The 25,071-nt window shown below is 41.2% G+C and overlaps 1 protein-coding gene across 1 annotated transcript; it reads right to left on the bottom strand.

The window, feature by feature from the left end:
- Positions 1-4,140: 4,140 nt before the first annotated feature.
- Positions 4,141-24,901, bottom strand: ube2h (ubiquitin-conjugating enzyme E2H (UBC8 homolog, yeast)). Its single transcript, XM_044021628.1, has 7 exons — positions 24,619-24,901; positions 11,007-11,083; positions 9,985-10,059; positions 9,829-9,868; positions 9,053-9,105; positions 8,043-8,171; positions 4,141-7,685 (listed from the first exon to the last, which is right to left on the bottom strand). The coding sequence occupies exons 1-7, from the start codon at positions 24,669-24,671 to the stop codon at positions 7,561-7,563; spliced, it is 552 nt and encodes a 183-aa protein (XP_043877563.1). The 5' UTR covers positions 24,672-24,901; the 3' UTR covers positions 4,141-7,560.
- Positions 24,902-25,071: the final 170 nt, after the last annotated feature.

Below are 25,071 nucleotides of genomic sequence, written 5' to 3'. Positions count from 1 at the left end.
ATGTATTAAGCATTTTCTCCAAAAAGAAAAATGAAATGTTTTTCAATCTTCCTGGTGTCCACTCAAATAAACCAAATTTACAAATGAAATGTTGACAATTGTTGCCTCTTCACCAGCAAACTGATATCACAACACAACATCAACGAGCCTTTAAACCATATTAAACTGACAGCAATCATGGATCCACACAAGAAACAGAAATCTTTAAAGAGGTGCTGCAAAAAAACATATATAAAATCCCATTTTCCACTTAAATGTATCACAGGCATTACAAATAAAATAATTAGTCCTGTTTGAATTCTACATTTTGTTACAGTCATAAATAAATAAAATTAAAGGGCGTTAAAATAAGACATTTTCAACAAACTGCATTTCTGTTCCTGATATGAAATAAAGCATTTTAGCTCCAATGGGCCTGGTTTCCTTCAGGGATTACTGAGCAGGGGATTATTATTATTATTATTATTATTATTATTATTATTATTATTATTGTTGTTGTTGTTGTTGTTGTTGTTATTATTATTATTATTATTGTTGTTCACTGCCTCCAGCACATGCAGCATCATTACTCAGGAAAATAAAGACTGGGGGAAAAATAAGGTCACGTGGTAAAACACATCTGTTTCCAAAGCACATGTGGTCCGAGAAACAAAAACAAAAGGATTGTGTTTTTTTAAAATTGTTAATGATATCAAACGCTGCTTTCATTCAAAGATGACAAAGATAAAGACGATCTATGTGAGTTTTTATCTTCTATACACGCTGCAGTGACCACGTCTCGTCTGCTGCTGCTGGTCTGGGCCTCTGTTACAGCAGAGAGGTGAGTGTGTTGGTGGGTCATGTTAATCAGTGGATCATCTATTAGTAAAGTCCTGGGGATCATTGTATTGCTGTTGCTGCTGCTGTTGCTGCTGCTGCTCCTCCTACACCCCCCACTGTGCCACTGAAACAGAGCTGGTAACCTGAGAGAGCCACACAAGCCCAGCCTGAGAAACCCAGCACACAGCCTGCATGTTGGTGATGGCTCGTAAACCGTAGATCGGTTTACGGGCCGCCGTTATACATACATGATAAAAGAGGAGCCTCGGTTCGGTTTGATGTGATACAACATTCAAAAAGCCACATTTTAAACTGCTCATTGACTGACTGAAGGTCAGCAAACTCGTAAGCACAGATGAGTGCGACCGCACGCTTCTACAGAGCCGTCATTAAAGAACATACACATGCGGCGGAATCGCAGCTAAAAGCTTTGCTACGGAAAAACACCGCAGCCAACGGTGATTGATCATAACTCGCAAAAGCAGACAGTCCACGAGCCCTAATGTGGAGCCTTGGGGCATCATAATGCCTTAAAAGGCCTCAGTGGCGCAGGTCACCTGACCGCCCTGCTGGGCGTGCACCAATCAGACGGCTCGACTGGTGTAAGGCTCGGGGGCATTACGTCATAGAGGCCTGCAGGGTTTTTTCTTGACCGGCGCACTGCGGATAAAACAGAGGCTTTAAATATTTCATTGAGGATCTCAGATTGCTGGACTTGTGGAGGTCAGGGCTGTGGAGAGACAGAGAGCCTCGCCCTTTCCTCCCTCCCTCCTTCTCACTCACTCACTCCCTCCCTCCATCCATCCATCCTCCTGTGAGGCAGGGTTAGTCAGGTAAAGTCTGCTCAAAACAACAGATCAAAACCCTGGGAATTTTGTGCATCATTTGTTGCTTTAACATTTTTCCTACATGCTGCTGGCATCTTCTAAAATGTTATTAATTGAAGTGAATACTCACAAGATGATATGACAGATTATAGAGTAAACATTTGTACTCCTTTTGGTCGGTTTGTCACGTCACGGCTACATAAGCTGCATAAATAAAGCTGTATTTGGTGTCATTTTTGCCAAAATTTGCTCTGCAGACTAGATTTTTTGGTTGTTTTTTTTTAGGCCACGTATTGATCACATTCCCTGGCCTCTGGGCTGATGGTGGACACGCTGGATTCACAGTCGAGAGAGTGAAGTACAGCGACAGTGATGGTACACTCGAGGAACACTTGAGGAACAATCAAACCCAGAGAGTAATGTCGTGTCTCGGCTGCTGACGGAGACAGATTGCTGCATGACAGAATACATTTTTCTATTTTAGAGGACAGAGGATTAAACAGCCTTATGTCACAGCATTTATTCCCCCCCCCCTCCCCCCTTTACTGAGATTATACAGATGAGGGGGTTTCAGCTGAGGCAGCACCCTCATGTGGCCGACACGGGGAACTGCATCTGTGCAGTCAGTGCATGTGGAAGGTTAAAGGAATACGTCACAGAATTGCATTTAGCTTCGTGTCACTAGAATAGGGGAAGTGTTTTGGAAAGAACTGTGCTTCCCAACCTCAGTGACACTTGGTCCGAGGCTTGAAACTGCAACGCTAATTCTGCACTTTTTAGACCCACTCATAGGGGGACGGGTCCTCAACAGTGTCCTCCATCTTTGCTAAGAGTCACGCTAACAGGACCAAGTGTCACTGGTGGGCACGCAACAAAGAAAAGAAGAGATTTCTCAGCTCAAAGGAAACTGAGGAGCACAATTTTTAAACAAATACAACCCCTATTCTAGTAATACAAAGCTAAAGGCAAATTGGTGAAGTATTCCTTTAATCTCACACAGTGTCAACAAATAAAACCACAATCAGTGGCTCGGATCTGCCACAGGAAGAAAAGCAGAAGACTTTTTATCATATACTTGCAAATGTAACGAGGAGTTATCAAACTGGCAGATTCTCTTCCATAAACAGCATTTAGAAACACACTCCACAGGCAGATATACAGAAATACAGGAGCGAGTGTGTGTGTGTGTGTGTGTGTGTGTGTGTCTCTGGAGGTCTGCAGTCATCCATCACCACCGTTTTCAGCAGGAACACACTGGGGTTCCAGCCTCTTTCTCATGTTTCACAGCACTTCCACAGTGATCCTGCCACACAGTGGCCCATATTGTGCAAACCCTGACTTCAGAGCCCAGTGGTGGGGAGAATGGCATAAAGTGGTGTTACACTGACACCTTGTGGACACTTTTGTTATAGCAGGATTTCTTTTAAAGTTATTGCTGGTGCACTTTTTTTATACACAGTCATTCATAGAGTTCTGCTGTCAGAGAGAGAACTCTATTGAAGTAAACATTAAACATGCTGTAAATATAAATATGGACTGCTGGAAAATAGAAAGGAATACAGTAATATGTCAGATATATGAAAAAATACATTGTTTTTGTGGAGTTTTTCATTACATTTACTGATTATATAAATGTTAAATGTGTCTTAATTCTGTGTGTATCTAGACTCTAGAGTTTGTATTAAAAATTGACAATTTAAAAAGGTTATTAAAGACACAAGTTACTGTATTAATGACAGTTATCCGAGAGTTAAAGATTTACACACCATGGAAATTTCAGGACACATCAGAGAATCAGCATTAGACACCGTTTAAATACACATTGAATGTTTTATTAAAAAAGAAGTTATAACAGTTTATTTTATACACAACTATTTATGAGGTTATAAGCCTATTAATAGAGAGCATTGTTGTCTTTTTTGACAAGCATGCCCACTTCACAATGCAAAGAAACAAAAAAAGAAAAGAGAGAGGAAGAGGAGGGCAAAGACGGTAATGAAAAGAAGACCAATAAGGATGGACTTTAAAAAAACAAAACCAAAAAAACCTTTTTTAAACTTTTTAAATCCTCAAGTATCACACACTAGGTACCAAATACATCTTTTATAATCAATAATAACAATTTGCCTTTTTTTTTTTCTCTTTTTTCTTTTCCATGCCGTGCCGGCCACATCCCGATGGCAGCGAGAGGCCAGCGCGGGGCACAAATCCACACAAGCACAAGACAGAATTGGAGATGTGCACCAATCGAGCCTCGACTCCACACCAGAAGCATGCAAGTGCACGAGTAGACACAGTCAACACATGTGGGGGGGGGGAGGGTGGGGGAGGTAATATCACAGGATCAGGGTGCTGGCTTTCTGCAGCTGTGCTGATAAAAAAAATGGATAACGGGCCCTGGACGTCCTGTCTATGGATTAATGATAGTGCATTCATTTAGCTCAGGTCTTTCCTGGTAATTGTATGTGTGTGTGTGTCTGTCTGTGTGTGTGTGTGGGTGTGCAAACTGGAGGACTAAGGCCTTTTTTTTTTCTGCAGGTCTTACAGTTTTACAGAATTTTGAGTCTCCATCTGTGCCGTCACGTGACATCTAAGCTGAGTGTAATCTGTACGCTCGTTTGTTTGTGCTACAGCAGAAGACGTGGAGAGGTAAAAATGAAAGACGTTGTCCAAAAATAATTTAGGACTCAAGCTGCAATAGGAAGTGAACGTTTCCCTTCGCTCTTGACGTAAGAAAGAAAAACACAAAAGTGACGGTGAGTAAAAGTGAAGAGATTAAAAGAGGAGATCCGATCGTTGTCCTGTTCAACGAGAGCAACACCAGCCCGCAGCTGAGTCTGTCATCAGTCTATTGCCCAGCAGATGCAAATATTTTACCCCCCAAAAACAGGAATCTTGTTTGAAAAAGACAAAATATGACTAGTTCCCTGTTGCACCACTGCATAATAATGTGCTTTTCTTTTTTTATTATTCTCACCACGGATAGAACCGGATTTTCAGCACTCAAAGTACAATACTGCACAAATGTAAAGTAAAACAAGGATTCCAAAGTGAATTCATAAAAACAAAAAAAAATTGGAAATGGTCATCAGTGTAAAGTCTAAGCTGAACCATAACTTCCATCAGTGGCACTTCATGATCGAGTCTAAAAACAAAAACAAAAAAAAAGGAAGTTTCTTTAATGAATAAATACACATTTACAGGCAGCTTAGAGAGAGAGACAGAGAGAACACAAGCCAATTATTATGAAAGTGTGAATCTGCGCTCAGCTTTTAAAGGTTTTGTTCGGTTCGAGTGGACGCGGATCACCAATCTCACCACACTTTAAAAGACATGTCAAACATTCACATCGTTCTATAACATACTGCCGTGAACGTGTCGACTGTCTGTAAGAGGTAAAAGAAAAAAAAACCTTGCCAGGCTGAATGAGAACAATTATTAACCTACAGTTTAAACCGGGCAAATTCATCCAATAATAAAACACTGAGAAAACACATGAAGGAAGTGAAAATCTATATTTGAATTGTGATTATTTGGGGCAGATTTTCTGTTTCTTTTTGGCTCTTCTGTGTTGACTAGTTTGAAATCCCTCACACTCATCTGTACAACTCTGAATCTGCAGGAAGAGGACAAGCAGGCACATCTATGGAGTATCTCACACATAACCAACCACACAACAGACACTAACTAAAGGTCTGATGAGCCATGAGCGCTTTATCAGGTTTAAGCATACCGAAGAACTAGCTACACTCTATCTGTAATACAGCCATATAGCGTTATGTTGTTTTAGTTGAAGTCACCACCCAGAAAAAGACTAAACTATCCCGACATGTCAGAAACACGGATTCAACAAAGATGAAGCATGAGTCACGTCCTTCCGGAGTGAAAAGAAAATTAAAAAAGCCAAGATACAACCAAACTGTACGTATTTCAAACCTGAGCCATAACGTCTAACAATCCTACATCGGGTCAAAGACACCAGCGCCTCTCAGCCTTGGGTCATTTCCCCTAATCTGCAACAGAGTGAACATTAAGATGTGAAAATCACAATTTGGGACAGGACAGATTACAGGTGGAGGAGTAAAGAGAGAGAAAGAGTGGGATGAGTTAAAAAAACAAACAAAAAACCCAATGTGCTTTTTTTTTTTTGCTGAAACATAAGTTTTGGGCTCAGTTTGTGACGGTGAACGCCAGACCATGACTCAAGTCTGACACTAAAAAAACAAACAAACTGAGATTTTCTTACCACAATTAAGTCAATACATGATACGGTTTTCTAGGTAGTACGACTGCCTCGTTAGCCTCCACAGGTAAAACACTCAAAAGACAACAGGTGAAGTGTAATAGAAATCAAAGCGGGTGGGAAATGTCAAAAACTCAAAATCGGCGCGATACCAATACAATCTCTTCACCCGCCACAATAAAACAAAACATGCATCAAATGAATGACACGTTTTTTCTTCTTTTTCAGCCCAATCATAAACCAAATCTGTACATATGAAATGAAATGAAATTAAACAACAGATCCACTCCCTTAACGCAACACTGCTCGAAGCCTAAAAAGGTCAAAAGGTCTGGCTCTTATTTTGAAAGCAGACACTGCTCGATGCAGTCGGGGGAACAGACCTCGGGTCTGACCGTGATGACGGGGTGAGCATGCACTGCAGCAGAGTGCAGGTAACAGTGGAATGTGAGGACTGACACTACACCAACCTGGATCTTCAATAAATCACACATTTTGTTTTTTGTTATTGTTGCTTTTTCCGCTTAAATTAAAACATTTTAATGCTGGTTTTCCTAAAATTCAACACAACTACATTATTTCTCTGCCTGGAAAAGTTGTTCTTGACCAATAATAAGAATATATAGAGGACAAAAAAGCCAGAGTATACGTCGGTATAGGCGATTTGTTTGAGCTGCGTTGAACGTGAAACTGTGGCTCTGGTCTTCTTTCAGTTCCAGCAATGCTGAGTGAGTCTGACCAGAATCTCCTTTTATGTTTTTATTGCCTTTGTGCACATAAGAGTCCATAGTTTTTGCAGCTAGTGTGTGTGTGTGTGCGTGTTTCCATTCACCACACTGTCAAACACACGCACACCATGTGGTTTAATTCACTTGTTTCCCCATGTCCTGACTTTGTGAAGCAGTTATTTTGTTCTGCACAGCGACAGCTGATAAACAATAAGCGTAACGAAAACTTCGGTAACAGCCAAGGTAGCGTCCAAAAAGCATTTAACGGTCTCGTGTCTGAATCAATACGCTAAAAAAAAAAGAAAAGAAAGAAGAGATATGTTTAGGCAGCCTTTAGTACTGATGTATCAGTGTTTTTATAATATTGGCACTACACATTTTGTATCTTTACGGAAGGTGTGATTGTGCAACTTAAACAAAAACAAAAGAAATACTGTCTCGTCTACAGGTTGTCGTTGTAAAGCTGTAAACTCGGTGATGGTCAGAACCAGTTAGCATTGTTGGGGAGAGGTGGGGGAGAAAAAAGAGAGGAAAACGGGATTCAGGTCAAACTATGTTTTAAAAAGTGAAATTTTGAGTACAGACATTATAGTTTTTTTCCCCGCCTATGACGTCATATAACACACCTTAAAAATGCGGAGATAACGGGGAGAGAAATGTGAAAGCATTTGTAACGTCTTTGTCGGGGGAGGGGGCGGGGGGCGGCTACAGAATGGGAGGGTGTCTGTCAAACACACCAAAGGCTAGATATCCATAAAAATCCTTGTTTTTAGTAATAATAATAATAATAATAATAATAATAATAAAAAAATCAACTTGTTTAAATATGAATATTATAAGTCTGCTTTCTCATGGTTAGGAAATCAAATATAGTCTTTGTGGGGTTGGGGGTGGTGGGCGGGGTTAAAGGAGGGGTTGGGAAGGTGGGGGAGCCCTCCTATCACTACAACTCCATGTCCTGGGCCTCGTCTTCTGAGAAATCAGACATGGAGCTTTCGGATGAAGAGTCGCCTGCCCCCTCTTCTTGCTCCTTCAGAGCCTCCTCTGTTGCATATTTCTGGATGTACTCTGCAGAGAGAGAGGCGACAGAAACAGAAACAGAGGGTGGTCATTCAACAGAAACCGCATGGGAAATTAAAATAGAGCTGTTGGATGTTGAACGTGATGTGTTTTTGTTGTTGTTATGGAAGGCTGGGGCCACACTGGACACACGGAATCATTTTCACTGTCTATTTAATCGAGAAACTCTAATTTCTATTACTTTATTGTCGGCTGTGTCAATCTGAATTTCCCCCTTAATAAAAGCACATCTTATCTTATTCTCAAAAGAAACTGCCGCCAGCTAACGTGCGACTGCTCACGCGTCCAAGTGTGGCCCCGGCCACAGAACACAGAGGGATGATATTGATCTTTTTTGGACTGAACCTTTGATTTTCTGCTTGTACTCCTCTGGCCGGTGAAGGTACATGGCAGCTGCATCTCCATTTAAGGGGTCGATGGGGTTGGGGTAAGCCAGCAGCTGCGGCAGGAACGACTCAAAGATGTTGGTCAGGTCTGAAGAAACGGACGACATGATATCAAAAGAACATTAGAATCCATTCACACGCATCAGTCCGTCATCATCCTGTGTCTTATGTACGAGCCGACGACAAATGCTGGACCCGCTCTAATCTCTGAGCTTTCACTCAGAGCTGCAGCCTGAGAGGAAATCTACCTGCAATTCTCGTTTCATCTCCTAGGTGTCAGTGTTGGGTCTGTTCAAGTTTTTCCTACAGTCCATTGTTCGGTATTATCACGTTTTAAGCCATTCAATCGGTTGCTTTTGTTCCCCCTCCTCATTGCACACAATGCTGGGTTTTAAACACAGAACAAAATCTGCAGCAAGTTCAAACTAAATATCACAAAAGTGAGTATAGTCGATGTTTTTTTAAAAGACACCTCACTTGGTTAGTAATTTAAACAACATCTGAATCTGACTTTATTCTACATTACCAGTTCATACATCTGCTGGGGATATTATCACTGAAAAGCCATTTAGGACAATAGTAGAGAGAAGGGCACAAGGATAGGTGGGTAACACACACACACACACACACACACAGAAAGAGAGAGACACTGTTACAGGAACAGTTAAGTATTGGGGGTTTGTGTTCATGTCTCTTACAGCTGACAGACAGTAAATCACTCCTGTCAAAGGTGACTGTTCTCTGACCTTGGTGGGCGAGGGTTTACCTCATTAGAGTTCACTTCTCCCCTCGCTAAGTAGATTAGGGCCAATTGTGCGCCGGTGTCTAATGCGCCCACTTCTCTGTAGCCATGGGGCCACAGCAGTCACCTTTGAGGCTTCGGTGGCACTGGTTCAAGCGTCCTCGCACATAATCAGATACGCCAGTGTGGAAACTTAATACAAACACATACACAGCGGTGTCACTTACCATAAAGGGCTGTCCATGTCTGGTTAATGACGTCTAAGCACACCGTCCCTGACCTGGGAGACCGAGAAGAAATGTTACGAGTTAAGACGGGTAAGGTCAACAAGGTCTGCTTACATCCATATTTTCTGATCCAAATATATTTATTGTCTCATTTTGAGTTGCAATAACATACAGGGTATTATGACTTGAAGAGGACAGAATAAATAATAGAAACCTGACACATATCACACCAGGGGTCTCAAACTCAAATGACCTAAGGGCCAATGAGCATCTAGTCTGGTCAGTGGGGGCCAGTCAAGTGACAAAAAAAAACACCAACTCACTGTGACTTCAGAGGGGAGCAGGTCACACACACACGTTACAGTTACACTGCACTTTACACAACATTGGAATACTTTAACTGTTAAGATTGGTATATGTTGTTCCTGGTGATAAGTACAATGCAATAATATCCACTGACACACAGTATTATTCTTGGCCTTTGTGAGGTCAGAGTCTCATTCAGGGAGGAGGCACAGGTTCAGCCTGTCCGCCCTGACAGACAGACACCCACCCACCTTTATGGATTGCCCAGGGAAACAAAAATGCTTTGGATATTTGGATATTTGCGTGACTGTGCTAAAGTTGGTGGCTTATAATCAAGTAACAGCATAGAATTTCTTTTGTTTTCTAAAACTTCCAAATAGGAAAAAGTAACACAGGAAACATTAGGATAGACTGTATATTAAAATGACAGGATAACCACTTGGTTCAATACACAAAGTAATTCAACTTACGCTTCATCAATGTTGGGATGAAAAATCTTGTTCATGAATCCTGAAAGAAGAAAGAAAGAAGCAGGGATGAGAACTGCATAAAAAGGAGGTAAATAAGAAATAACAACGCTCAGTAATGATAATAATAATATAATAATATGACACTAGATTTCCTACCTATTGATGGTGATTTAAAAGGGTATTTGTCTGGAAGATCTACTCGCACCTTCCACACGCCTCCCTCATATGGTGCTGCACATGACGAGGGGACACAGAGAAGAGAGAACATGACTTGACAATCCACTGAGCCTCATATTCCATCCTCCGCACACTGGAGCGGAGTTAAACCCATACTCTCTCACACTCTTTTCTCCTTTACTCAAAAAACAACAGAGGGGGAGAGCTGCTTGAGAAATGAGTTATACATGCCTCCACTCTCTCTCTCTCTCTTCCTCTCCCTCTGCCACTTCATTTCATTCCATGAATATATTTGCACCCGAGAGAAATCTTCACTTCCAAATCACTTCACAAAATGCACCGACATCAAAGAGAATGGAGAATTAGATTGTGTTTGAGTGTGCGGTGTTGTCCCAGAATAGCTGTGTGTAACAGGACCCTCATGTGCCCGACTGAAACTGAGCAGAGCATGTAGATGAAGTGCAAACACAGTGACTGAGGATAAATGGCAGTAATCCTGCGCATACTGACACCAGTATCATCTTATTCGGCATAGTTTTGAGGAATCGTAGATCACCCACTTCCTCTATTTATTGGTGTAAAAGTGACAGTGGTTTTGAGTGTGACAGATGATGCCAAAGCATTTGATGCCAAAAGCGCTCTTGTCATAATTCCCCTCAAGACTGTCTCCTCTCTGCTTCACACTTAGGGGCCCTCAGGCCTGGTTTCAGTCCTGGCTTGCTGGAAAGAACAGCTTTTCCAACCAGGAGAACAACAGACAATGTAACATGTCTGAGCAAAAAAAAAAGGAGGGAGGGTTTATCAAAGAACAGTGAAGATTCTTAAGTGGAGTACACACAAACACTTTTTTTTTTTCTTGGATGAAAAACCAGCCAAGAACACAGACATCTGGGACTCATTTGAGTCCAAGGAGGATATACTGTAGCTTGTTCAATGTGTTGGTAAAAAAAAAACAAAAAAACAACAACATTTAGCTGAAATCAGAATAGACAAACACTTACTTCCTTGTGGTCCGAAAAACTTGACTACAAATTCATTGAGTCCGCTGAGGATGGTGACTTCATGCTTGCTCTCGATGCTGTAAATGTCGTTAAGGAGGGGAAAGTTTCATGTGACCAAGCGCGTGCACATAAACAAGTACTCAACCTGTGCCGCCACAATGATGAAGAGCGCTTGAATAGTATCCAGGGTCACTCGCTGACAATATGTCCTCTCTAGATTGTTAATTCAGCTGCAGCTTCTTTTTTTTTCTTCTCCTGGTGATGTTTTGTTACAGGAAAGACATTAGCTGTGTGACCTTTTCACCTCTCCTCTACCCAAACATCATTCTTCCATACCGCACAGACTTACGAGGACTAATGAGTGAAACGACAGCTTCTGACAGTAAACACAAATCAATGCATGATTTGTGTTTCGGAATCGCAAGCACACAAACACACTTAAGTTGGCCAGTTGAGCATATTGAGCCATCTTTATGAAGCACACAGGCCTCCTCCCACCTGTCACTTTCTAACAGCACCACTGGACATAAAACACAAGTCCTGCTGGATAAAACCAAGCACAGAAGGTTTTACGTTGCAGCAGTAAACTGTTTCCACACATGCTGGTAACAAACCTGGCAAACAACGGCTCCCTGCCTTGACTTTGTTGTAAAATGACAGCTGTATAGGAATGATTCAATGAAACTTTTGAGACAAATATAAAATCATAGCCTTGATTATCTTCTGATACCAATATCAGTTCATTCGACAGTGTCCTTTTGCCAATATCTGATCAGGTTGTTTTGAGCAGTATCGGATGTTACCAATCCTAAATATCGAATCAATTTACTAAGCACAATATCTACCTATAATGTCAGTGTGCAGCGCTTGTTTGTGGTTGGATACAGTTACCATTATTTATGGAAAGTCAACAAGTCGGACCCCAATCAGACCAAGTATAAACATCTATCCTCAGTGATCTGCTCACGGCCAGATCACGCCAAGTACAGGTCTGAGCGGAAAAGGTCCTAATCCTCAGATCTGATCACAGAAACCACATTGGGAGGTGGTTCGCAGACGCATTTATGCACATTCCTGAGCTGCATGAATGCAGCCTGTCCTCGGAATAGATTAGAGACCGCCTTCTCAGCTGATGTCGTAGATTCACGATTATGACACTAAGCAGCCCGCATAAATTCATTTATCTTCAGCCACCACCGCAATATAAAATCTGCTCACCAGTGGCCAAAACTTTAAATTCAGCACAATGAGAGATTTGATCAAATCAAGCTCATTTCTCTCCCCTCTTCTACTACTTGTGCGCGCACACACACACACACACACACACACACACACACACACACAAATCAACCTAGACAAACAGGCTGATCTGATCATGTGGTCACATTCAGGATGCATTTTAATTCCAGGTGTGAACAGTCCTAGTCAACATGACCTAGCCACGATAGGATCACTGAGTGTGGATGTTAATCCCAGGTTTGAACAGGGCCTAAGTGACTAAAACATAAACATCTAATGCACAAATTTAAAGGCGGAGCTATAGGAAAACTGCATTCATCCACCAGAGGGTTTATAGTTAACAGAGGAAGTAATCATCCACTGTTTTCCTCTATGGACGTAATTAAAATAATAACCAACCACGGTCCCCAGTCTGAACACAAACCGTTTACAGGAAAATTATTTCCCTTTCAAGAGAGCAGAGGGAAGTAGCACAGTGAATAAAGTTCATCTGAGGAGAAAATAAACTACAAACTATGTAAAAGAAAGAGGGGAAATGATCTCACAGAGAGGAAAGAGTTAAAGGCTGACAGAACACATCACATTAAAGACAGAGATAAGGGGGGGAGAAAAAACACTTTTCTCTGCCACGCAGTAGCAGATGGCTTGACAATCCAGATTGAGTGTGTATCCCATTAGCTACAGCACTGACCCCCAAAGGGTTAAATCAAACTTGAGGGTATTTTAAGCTCTGGTCGAGTCTGCAAGAGACTGAATCCCTGGCTTCAGCAAGGAAATGTGTCATTGTCAGACAGAAGAGGAACCTGTCTGTACTGGCTTATGTTGGAGAAGCCTGACTGTGACTCTTTGATTCAATAAGTAAAGCAGCACGAACAACCACTACCACCACCAGTGCAATGTGGATCTGAAGCAACATCATTTCTTGTCGGACTACGTGCATTATGTTTACTTTATGCAGCTCACACAAATCTAAAACTGCACCAAACCACTAGTGAAACCACTGGTGTGGAGTTAATGCAAGTCTAACCAGCTATGCAGAGAGGGGGGATGGTATAGACCTGTGTGTGTTATGTTATGGAAGTGGAACCCCTTTTAACCATTAAAAAGGGTTGAGTAGAGGTATGCAGAACTTAACTTTTACCACAATAACAAGCAGGCAGTGTCTTAAAGAGTTAGGGAAAGGATGTAGCTCATTGCAACAACCGACTTGCCACATACTGCAATACTTTGATAATGATGCAAATACAACCTACACACACACACACACACACACACACACACACACACACACACACTCTGCTTTCATCCGACAACTCCACATCACACACACAGTCAAAGAACACTGGGCTTCCTCACAAAACCTGCAGCTCATTCATTGTGTCATCGGTTTCTGAACCAAAGTCGATTTATTTCGACGGGAGCATTGCCATTCTCTATGAGATCATGTCACAGTGTTTTCATACAGAGATACACCCAAGGCTCCCAGCAGCACTCCCTCTTAATCTCACCTAGTAAACAACTACAAGTCTCACTGGTTACCACTGGCGCTAAAGGAGTTTGGCGAGTCTATGAGAACAGCTCCCAAGGAGAGCTTGTAAATTCACACACGCAGAGTGAGCGATGACAAAAGATGACAGACAAAATGAACTGGATTGGCCGGACATACAGTGCATACTATATATACGCTATAAATCTCACTTGTTTGTTTTGGGGTTCTTAAATGAATGTGACATGACACACACACACACTCCATCAAGGAAGGGCAAACTGGTTTTAACTCAACGGCAGAAAGGAAGACAACAGGGACATTTACATTTGCCGTGTCTAAATGTATGTTCTGCTGTGTGTAGATTTCAGGTCACCTGAATTGACAAACATCAGCCACTGCACTAATATGGTGCATATTATGGATTTGAAAATAAGTATAAACAGTTGTGTTTTTCTGTCAGTCAATTTCTGTGATTTGGGTTGTAATAATGCCACTGAAAGTTGGGCTTAAACATTATTTTATATACATGTCAATTAGCTTAACTCACACAACATGTATGAAATGCTCAAGCAACAAATAAACTTTACAGCAGACCATTTTCGACATGAAATAGTAGGACAAACATAGATTATACCATTGGCATTAATTAGGGATTCCACTCCAGCTCTAAGACATCCAGGGTCATGCTATTGTTCAACTGTCAGGGTAGGTCACACTAAATACTTTACAGTTTTGAGACATAATTGCACTGTATGGTCATTATAGCATTGCTAAAACAACAAATCTGTTGGTGCCCATGTCTTTCTAAACAGGATTTGACTCACGACCCATATAATACACTAATTGTAACCCAGTCACGATTCAGTTTCACTACCAAATGACAAGCATTTAAATGTTCTGCATTCCCAACACAACTGTCTGTTCAGCACCCGCCCCCCAACCAACCATGGATTAGTAAAGATAAGTCATAATCTGTAGATTGTACCGGGTCAATATCCTTACACACGCACATATATATATATATATATATATATATATATATATATATATATATATATATATATATATATATAAAATCTGATTCATAGAGACAAATCGGACTGTGGACAAACGTTCACGCTGTTGAAAACGTGAAAAAGTGTATTCAAGGTCAACGCGATGCTGATTTTGAACTTTATAAAGGATAATAAAATGGTCAAGTGTAAAAATATGCAGTAAATAGCATTTACAGTTGTGGTCTAGACATGTCTTGTTTTCATTCTGGTCCGTTCAGGCCACTATCCCTGTGTGACCCAAGATCAAAATATCCCACCCTAACCAAGTGTCTAAATATGGAAAACAAACATGATGGAGAATCATAAACAGCGCTCTGTCACTCTGTCAGCGACACTTGGACATTTCTCTCATGGCACTGTTGGATCTGTTGAAAAGGACGCACTGTCTAAAAGATCAGCGAGAGAAACATGAGGGAAACTATGTAGAATTTAAGAATGGACAGAAGAAGCAGTGTTTGTGTTTCAGACTAAGAAAACAAAGCTAAGATTTCTGCTTCAATGATGCCAATACCTCCCAAATGCCAGCAGGGTGACGCAATGTAAAAAAAAAAGAAAAGAGAGTAGCATAAGTTCAACCAACAAAAAAGGATGCAACAGGGGGAGAAAAGAGAGGAAGATAAGGAGAGCTGTTGGGGAATTAAGTGAGAAAAAGAAATGTGACCAAGAGTGATGCCAGAGGAGAGGCAAAGAGAAAGTGATGCAGAGATAATAAACGAAAAGAGTAAATGTCAATCAAGCCTTGCAGGCAGATCTGTGAACGTGAATGACATCACTGCTGTGGACTGCAGACAAACGATGACAGTTTTGCCTGAGTGCACAGCACAGACAGACAACGGGCAAACCCAGGGTCTGGATTTGATTAGAATGGCTTAAGTTGATCCACATTTCCAGGTAATGTATGCTACATCCGTCAGATGTCGGTCTATCCCATCCATTTTGTACATATAATATTTCACATTATAAATACCCTGATGATATTTAACAGCTAATAATAGAGGTGAGGCGGATTTTTATGCCACATCCTGCCACTGGTAAGCACCATCTATAGTGTATAGTGTAGGTATGCAGTTTACTGCTTAATACTGACAACAACAGTCTTTGTTTTGGTTGCGTTGGCTTAAAGAAATGAAATGATAATTATAAGGATGAATTTCAGTGCACATGGACTGGATTATGCTACTGTCAAATAAGTTTTTTGTTTTTTTAAATGGCAACTAACGTGTATTTGGCCACAGCTTTGTTCAGATAGGAGGTACTCAGAGGCAGCAATGTCTCTTTCATTTCACCTCTTTACAAAGAGATTGCAACAGCAAATGTACAATCAAAGGCCTTACAGATGAAAGACAGGAAATATAGCAGCAGTCCTCGGGGGTGTTAACAATGGGGAGGCTTCCTCCAACGACAGACAATACACAATCATACCGTATCAAATAAAATGCAAAGGCTAATATTCATTATTACCCACATATGATTAAGAAAGAATGGTCACTTTTAAGTCAGCAAGCTACATTTTGCACTCGGCACAAAAGAAAAAAGCTTTGTCGAGCTTAAACAAAGTTGATACCAACAAAACAACAAAGCAGTGCCTTCGTCTTCCTTCTAAAACAGGCTCTGTGCCCACTTGCTGATATGGGGCCTTAATGAAAGACTGCCAGAGGAAGATTAATTTTTTTATGCTTATTGTTTGTATGGTTTGTTTTTGCTCATCTGTATTCTCTACCAGCACAAACCTTTATCTTTAACTGCATTCTAGCCTTGTTTGAAAATGTATTTGTGTTTCTCAATTCAACTTTCTATGTATTAGTGCAAAGCACTGAGCCAAGCAGGATTATTGTGTGACCTCAACAACACTCCGCAGCCTGAAAACAGAGGCAGCTCGTGTAGCACAGCAACCAGCCTGCCATAGCAGGCAGGGTGAGTGACAGGCAGGGGTGTTGCTGTGAGAGTGTGATTTAATCAGCTCACCACCAAACAAACACCGGTTCCTCTGCAGCCGTTACCAGTCAACCTCGCTGACCCTCTTCTTTGCTTTTTTCCTCTCACACGAAGGTCAACTCTCACCCATCTGTTTGCTTCCTTTTATTCCCAATCAAGTCAAACTCTACTTAATGTTAATGAAGATGTGGTGCCTTACTGGATGATTTCAGCTCCTTGAAAACACCAACTCAATGACTCTGTAAACAGATAATCCTGTCATTATATTGTGGGCTTCAAGGGGGATGAAGACCAAAAAATGAAGAGACAAAAAAAACTAAATCTCCAGTTCAGCCAGCCTGCAGATGGCTCAATACAAATGTTCACACCCATGGGTGCTCGAATGCACACAAGTGAATTTCATTTGCTCCTTAGAAAAAATAGAAACTGGAAGGAAAAATGACAACACAATTAACTGCACTGTAAGAGTAGAGTAGGTGCCACTTTGCACATAGTACAAGATATGGTAAAGAATGGTAAATGGTCTGTATTTATCTAGCACTTCTCTCTTCTCGATCACCAATCAAAGCTGCTTTACACTACCGTTTGCCATTCACCCGTCTCTTACACAGCATCTACACATATAGCACATCTACATGCAGCACGTTTTCTTGTACACATCAATCATACACTGCTGCCACAGTTGTCAGGTGCAACTAGGGGTTAAGGGTCTCCATTGGTAAGTAGATTAACGGAGCCGGGAATCAAACACATGACCTTCCAGTTGAAGAATGGCCCACTTTACCAGTGATGCACAGCCCGTGGGCTTTGTCATGACAGAACAGAGGTACTGGAGGTAATAATGTGTTAAATGCACATGTCTAACACTAAGGTCTCTCAGTAAAAACAATAACAAAAGGCCAAGTTTGATGACATCCCAAAGCAGCATGGAATCACGGGCACTGTTGTCTCATTTGGTTCCCCCGAGCGTTTGCATATTTGGGGGGAGCACGGCAGAGCGTGCAGCAATGAATAGATGTGACTTATTAAATAAACAAATCAAATGAAAAACAAAAGACATCGCACTGGCTAACTAGTAGCATTGAACACTTCATTCCTCAACCTGATGTTTCATGGGACAGGTTAAAGCACATGATGTCATTAAGAGCTGAATTAATAGAAATTATTTACATGGATTTAAAGAGTGTTGGAGAAATCTTGACTCATGTAAGTACAAAATTCAAGAAAATATATAACATTAAAGCTCATTGTTCTTTACATATATTCATGCAGAAATGTTACATGTTATATCTTTATACATGTTGATAGTACACAACTATGAAGTAGACTCATGCTACAACTTGCAGGCTTTGATAAAAGAAAAGATGTACACCTTTCATTACAGGTGTAATGATAGGAACAGCACTGGAGTCATTCCAGCTGCTCTAAGAGATCCAACTATGACAACCTGAGCAAGTCAACAGAGCTAGAGGGGTCTTAACGGCTTGTACTACAACATACTGTACTTGTAAACAGATTTAACACGTGATAGTTCTATGTGGAATCAAAGCAGAAGAATTAGACACAGTGAATGATTATTCCTTCAAAGAGTGGGCTCGAAAAGTACTGATTTACAGAGAGATTTGAGCAGAACTATGTGAGGAGGAGACATTGTAAAAAACAATATAGTTAGATGACTACAAGGTCCACAAGCACACTTGCAAAAATCAGGACGTTTTTGGACAGAAAGCTACTTTATAAAACAACAAAGAAGAATATCCTGTACTGCACTAACATCAGTTTAAAATGTTTAATACCCTTGCAACATCATGTCACTATAATGCAACGGCTGGTTTACACGGTCTGTTCTAGAAGCACTCAAGTGTTTGAATACTGATGGGCCACTTGGTGCCAGCATGTGCAGCCTGTGCAAAAGAAAAAAAAATCCCAGCAGGTTTTACATATCAATAGACGTACGGCCCCAAATGGCTGACTCACTGAAATCCACATGTAAATTGTCTGGTAGCTGTTGAGTGAAGAAAATTATGGCAAATGAACACCTGTTTAATTTCTGCTTTGAAAAGAAAATCTAAGTCAACATCTACATCACATTTTGTTTTATATTTATATTTTATATATTTAACCCTAACCAAAAAACAAAATCTGCTAAATTGAATTGCAACAAGTGTATATTTACTCAGCTCACCCCTGAGGCCAAAACACCTTTGGATGAACCTTTCTGACAAGCAATACAGCACACGTCTTGGAAATTCTAAAAGCAGTCTTTGACCATCATCATTTGCATAATGCAAATGCAGCAAAACACAATAAAGGCCAACTTTTTAAAAGCACCCACAAAAAAGAATGCAATAAAAACTACCATACAATGCTAAGCAGTTAATACAAATACCATAATCAATGCAAATTTGGTTTCCATTAGATACAGGCCTCAAGACACTGTGCTTAGCTGACGGCTACCTCGCTGCATGAGAGCTGGGCCAGCACAGTACTGCTCAGGCGAAGTTCTTTGTCTTCACTGGCGAGGGATGAGAGCCCACCCACTGCAATCAAATGTGAATCCTTCAGCTGCGTCTGCTCTCAGCCCCTCACTAAATCAACAGCCCATTTGCAGCAATGGCAGAGTGTCTGTGTGTATGCATGTGCTTGAGTCGTGCATGTACACACAAATGAAATGACCATTAATGATCAAAATCTGAGCCAGGTGGAACAATGACCTGGATCTGAGGCATCTGTCTAATGATCTAAATCTAAAAGACAAGATCCACTGTGAGTTGTGAAGACAAAGAAAACATCAAATTTCAACAGTGCCATGCAGAGGAAACTTCCCAGAATTTCAGCATCTGTGTGTAAGAAAGATACAAAGCTAATTTTATCAACTTGACACACATGAGAGAGAGAGAGAGGTGTAAAAACCAGATATAGTAAAGTAAAGGGTGTGGCTAGTGTAGAGTACACTTGATAAGGCTCATATGTGTATGATATTTTAGCCTACGACTTTAAGTCAACATCTTTAGACAACTGGATTCAGTGTCACTGGCCCATAAGACCAAACGTGCTGTTGTCACTCGATTTTCCACATGAAAGCAGCAGTGGATGTCAGCAGCCAAAGCAGGCTGAACTCCCAGGTGCCAGAAAAAAATATCATGCAAAACAAAGAGAGGAACTTCAGTCCATCTGTTTTTGTAAGGGAACTCAGCCATGCATGCAGGAAGCCTCGCTATTTGTACTCTGGGATTAACAGTAAGGGCCTCAAATCTCATACCGTCAGAGATGCCTTGCACCCAGAACAGGACTGCCAATCAAGGTGGGGTACCCCATGACTAGAGGGGGGCCTCATCTACCATTTACTAAGTTACATTATGCTCAGTCATGGAGAAATTAAAAGCAGGAGGCGCAGGACTTCCCTTGGGTCTAGATGAAGTAACACATTTTTAAGCACAAGAAGAAACTGTGCCGTTTTAAACATTTAGTCTTAAGAAGATAACATTAAGAAAAACGCATCTCACAACAGCAACTTGGACTCGACACTGGTAAGATATGAAGACGCACATAACATCTACATGAATCACTGTATGCCAAAGCTTTTTTTATATCACATAACTTGGTTGGAGAAGAAAAACATTTTTCCACTAATTACATTCCTTTCATGACTCTCCACAAGCACACAGCCCAAAAACCACAAAATATAAATCTTAAGGCATACACTGTATTTGACTGTATATAAAACAAAACCATTTGAATTTCGGCATTATATATTTAGCATGCCGAGGACATGAAAATATTATAAATATCTCTGTTCAGACTTTGTAATTCCATACCATTACTGGTCAATTGTGTACACTGGATAGGTTTTCCCAACGTTGTCTGGGTCAGCGTTTGAGCTTCTTACTATGGGTTAAATATTAACATTGAGAAAAATGGCAGAGAAACCCTGCTGCTATCAATTCCTTTAATCTCTCGGACAGAAACAGGCAAAAAAGGCCTAGTTCCTTCCCTATATTAAAGTGCATGTAATTGTTTTAGTTTTGCGTTATAGCGTCTGGTGCAGATTTGCTGCTGGCGACTGTATGACATGATCTGACACAGCAGCAGGAGGTGGACGTCTGAGGGGCTCCTGTAAACGGCTAAAACACAAAAGACTTTGCTGCTTATGCTATCCGGATGTCATCTTACAACGGTACAATGGGGCTGAAACACCAAGCAGAGAGGAGAGATGGTTTGGTATTCCACTCAGGGAGGGGAGAGGGATGTGTTGATGAAGGGGGTGGGAAAAGGTTTAAATGAAAAAAAAGAAAGGAAAAAAAAGGCAGTGATGTGGCAGATACTGCCCCAACAAGCTAACCCTGATCGTGGACAACTGAATGAATCGGGATTACTGAAAGCCAAGAGCTGTCTCAACAGTCAATTCATGATGAAAAGAAATCCTGAGGAATTAACAGCTTGAAAATGTAAACTCACCTTGAATTGTGAAAGACAGAAGCACAAACATGACACATGGCGTGCTTAAATCATCTGATAATTCTGTTTTGGGTTAAAAGACAAAGACCATATATACACACACACACTGGTATAAATGCCGGGTATCGTAATGATACTGGGCCTGATGAAGCATGCAACACCCCTCGCAACAACTCGTCACAGTCTTGGATACAATTGACTGGAGGCCATGCTTCACAGAACTACGAGCCGCACTGTGAGAGACTTTCATCTATAAAGAAATACACAACTCTAATTTCCAAACCTAAGACGCTGTTCAGACGAACAGACACTAAGAAGTGCAGTTTTATAGGTTGCTTTACTTTTCCTTCATCTTATGTATGTACATGCATTAGCTTATTAAAATTCAAAGACATAAAACACAGAGTTGACAGACTGCTTACCTGAAATCTTGATCAATGAACTATGTAACTGCAGCAAAATCAAACAAATGTGCAAATAAACATCCCTCATGTTGATTGTGTAAAATGTACAGATAACTCTATATATTGCATTTTTGTTCCACTCACTGTATTAGCATCCACAGGCCAGAGACCATAAGGGCTTGTGTTAGCATTCACAATAGGCTTAGTCCTTTGTAATCTACCTGTGCTCAAATTCCAGCAGCTTACAGCTTGAGAGAATGTGTAAAGAGAGTAGGCCAATGATGAATACATACAAATAATAGCACAACTACCTACACAGTTTGTGCAGTCAACCCCACACAATAGGCTGAACGTAAAGCTCTTTCGAATGACACCGTCTAATAAGACTCTTTTTCAAGAGCAGCACGCTCACAAAAGAAAGCATCGTGTCCAACAGTGAGAGTGAATTCAGAGAATATGCAGGTCACTAGAGAATAACTCTAATTTAAGGTTTTAGCCAGGAATACAGCCTGGCAAATATTGGACAGAAAATAAGTTGTCCCTAGCCATTCGAAGCTGTACGTTTGCAGGGGCAGAGAGGGGTGAAGGATTAAGGGAATTCAGAAAAAACGGAGTAAAGTTGGTGGAAACCAACTTTTTTTCCATTTCCACTATCATTTTTTTCAAAAAGAGTTCAGACTACAACAATCACCATAGTAATGCAAACACAGGACTTATATTAGTTCCTAAAGCAGGCTGCCATTCAAGTACATGCTGAGGTCATTCTGACATTCATTTTCATGAATCCCCTAATGGTCTCCGCTCCAGATTCTCAGCTCTCCAGTGGCCACGGCAAATTAATGCGTGAGGGCTCACAGTGTCAGCACATGAGAAAGAAGCTGCTCCTGTCTAAAAGGCAGTGTGAGTTTCAGGGTTTGGTTACAGCAGAGGGAGACACAGGCATATGGAGCACAGAGAGGAGGTTGTTACAGCTAGTTTTGCTCTGGGGACAGAAACAGAAGGAAGGAACTGTTGCCCGAAGCAGTCCATACTTCAGCCCAACAAGCCAGCATAGTCAGCAGTGAACCAATGAGCCATATATAAGCAAGTAAATCTCAACTTTGCATACCTACTTCTAAACACTACAGTGGGCAGGGTCTTTGACAGACTGTAGCTGTTCCCGACACTTGCTGACCACTGCTAACTCATAGTATCCTAAAACACACCAGTCATTGTATGGAATTGAGCAGGTGGCATGCAGCAAACCTGCTCTTGCCCGTCAGTCAAGCGGCTTAGGAAGGAGAGGGGGGGGTTCAACTACTACAAGGCTCTGCGAGTGAATGAGTCTGCTACAGTTCTGAAAGGCTGTTGCTCTGTCTGTTTCAGCACCGGTGGTTCATATAGCCTACACATCAGCAAAGTTCAGTGCATGTGTGTGTGGGGGGAGGGGGGGAAAGAAACTTGCTCAAACAAGCACTGTTGTTAGTTAGCATATGTACCAAATTGCCTCAGGCAGCAGGCCAAAACAACAAGGAAATTTTTGATTTAATAGAACTAGCTGCAGCCTCTTTGTGTTGACGTGTAATCACATATTGAAGCCACATGCAGTTATATACCTCACTTTACTGTGGCGGTATGAGGCAGGATGTAGTATGAAATGCATAATGTGTTGCATAAGGCAGATAGGTTATGTCTCAGAGTTAAAATAACTTTGAATACTGTCTCAAAAACTTAAAAGATAAAACTACTTGGTAGGCCCACTAAGGCAATCATCTCCACACATTTGGTTTCTTTTGACCTGCTCAGTTTGAGCCCCATATTTGACTAAAAGCTTTATTGCCATCCCATCAGCTGTTCTTAGGCCCTCCCTCTAGTGGTTTCCGGCTAGTAACAGACTACCCAATCATTAAGCTGGCTTTCACTGTGCTGGGACAAAAACAAAAATACCTGTTCATACTGTTCCTTTGAAACACTGTGTGGAATGGAAATATGTCATTCTGGTTTATTTTTAGAGTCTCCTAGTCAGCCCTGGACAAATAACGTACAGTTTAAGCATAAAAGAGGTGACAACAAGAGCAGAGTAGATGTTGTCTAAAAGTTCAAGCATTTCACAGTGAAAATCGATTGCAGACTCATGACACCTGCTGTGCCACTTCACAAACTCATAACCACTTCCAATACTCATAACACAACAAATTATAACCACTATAAACTGATGTAAGTTGACCTTCCACATGTTTCCCTGCAGGCACTTTAGTACAGTGAGAAACACAGATCAGGTGGCCATTTTGATGTTGAAATTAACCAGCAGACCAACAAGCCAGTTCAGCAGCGTCACAAGGTAACATTTCAAGTGGCTGATAAAATAACAACATTGCCAAAAACCCCAAGTAAGGTTACAAACCAAAGCACACTGGGCCTAGATTTATATACGAGCTTCAAAAGAGCTGATATCTTTACAAAAGCAGAACAAAAGACAGCAGCATTTTCAGGTGACGTTAGCCTTACGTTATGTAAACAAGCTCCTGTATCAGCGTGTAAACGGACAGTTTGACTTGACTCCCTTGACAAACAACAGGCTGGATAAAGAAACTCAACTAACATTATGTCTTTTTCTAATAAAACCAACCGCTGCCAAATCTATAGGTGTTGGAGCGAGATAAGAGACATTGTGTGAAACGAGTTTTTTTCGGGTGTTGCAGTACATTTTCAAATAAAGACTACAAGCTAGTCAGCTAACGTCAACGTCACAAAAATACTTTTGTTGGAAAACGGCTGAAAGGACACGGGACCGACGTGATTAGCTAGCAGAGCTGTCCCGATGAGCAAAGGAAGGCTCGCAGGACAGGAATAGCTAACACTTGGCTTTGCTAGCAAAATGTTGTTTACACAAAAACACCAATCATTCACAATGAGAGCTCTGTATCTAAAGGTTAGCATTACACACAAGATACATCAACAAACACGGTTTCCTCGTATTATACAAGCATTTAACTGGACACACTTGAATATGCAGCGACTGAGATACTGTTGTTTATGTTCAGAAAGGATACAGTTTCACCACATCGGTATCCATTCGCCTTTTACCCGGACTTGGAGACGACATTTTTGGCTATTTCCACCGCAGAACACCAGTGAGTAAACTGAACGCTAGCCCCCGAAACGCTAGACAACCTAGCTAACGGCACTACCCCAAATTTAACATTTGCTTTCGGAAATGTTCCCAACAAAACGTCTATACAGTTCAATGTCTCTCTGTCCTACTGACTGGCTGAGCTTACGTTAGACCTACACTGTTCAGAGGCTTCCAGCGTTCTGACCATGTTTCTGACAAGCTGGGATCCCTCCGCGTGCGCCGTCATACCTGCGCGACAATACGTCATAATCAAAGGCCATCTGTGTAGTTCTTTTTTCTTGTCTTTCAAGTTGATGTGACAACAAAGTGCCTTTCAAACTGAACTTGATGCGTGTGGATTGTGTTTGGAAAGCCTTGAAAACACTCAACG

Source organism: Solea senegalensis, linkage group LG3, assembly GCF_019176455.1.
Source record: "Solea senegalensis isolate Sse05_10M linkage group LG3, IFAPA_SoseM_1, whole genome shotgun sequence".
Classification (NCBI taxonomy): Eukaryota; Metazoa; Chordata; class Actinopteri; order Pleuronectiformes; family Soleidae; genus Solea; species Solea senegalensis.
The sequence above is the reverse complement of the archived record's forward strand: the minus strand, read 5'-3'. Positions and strand labels throughout refer to the sequence as shown.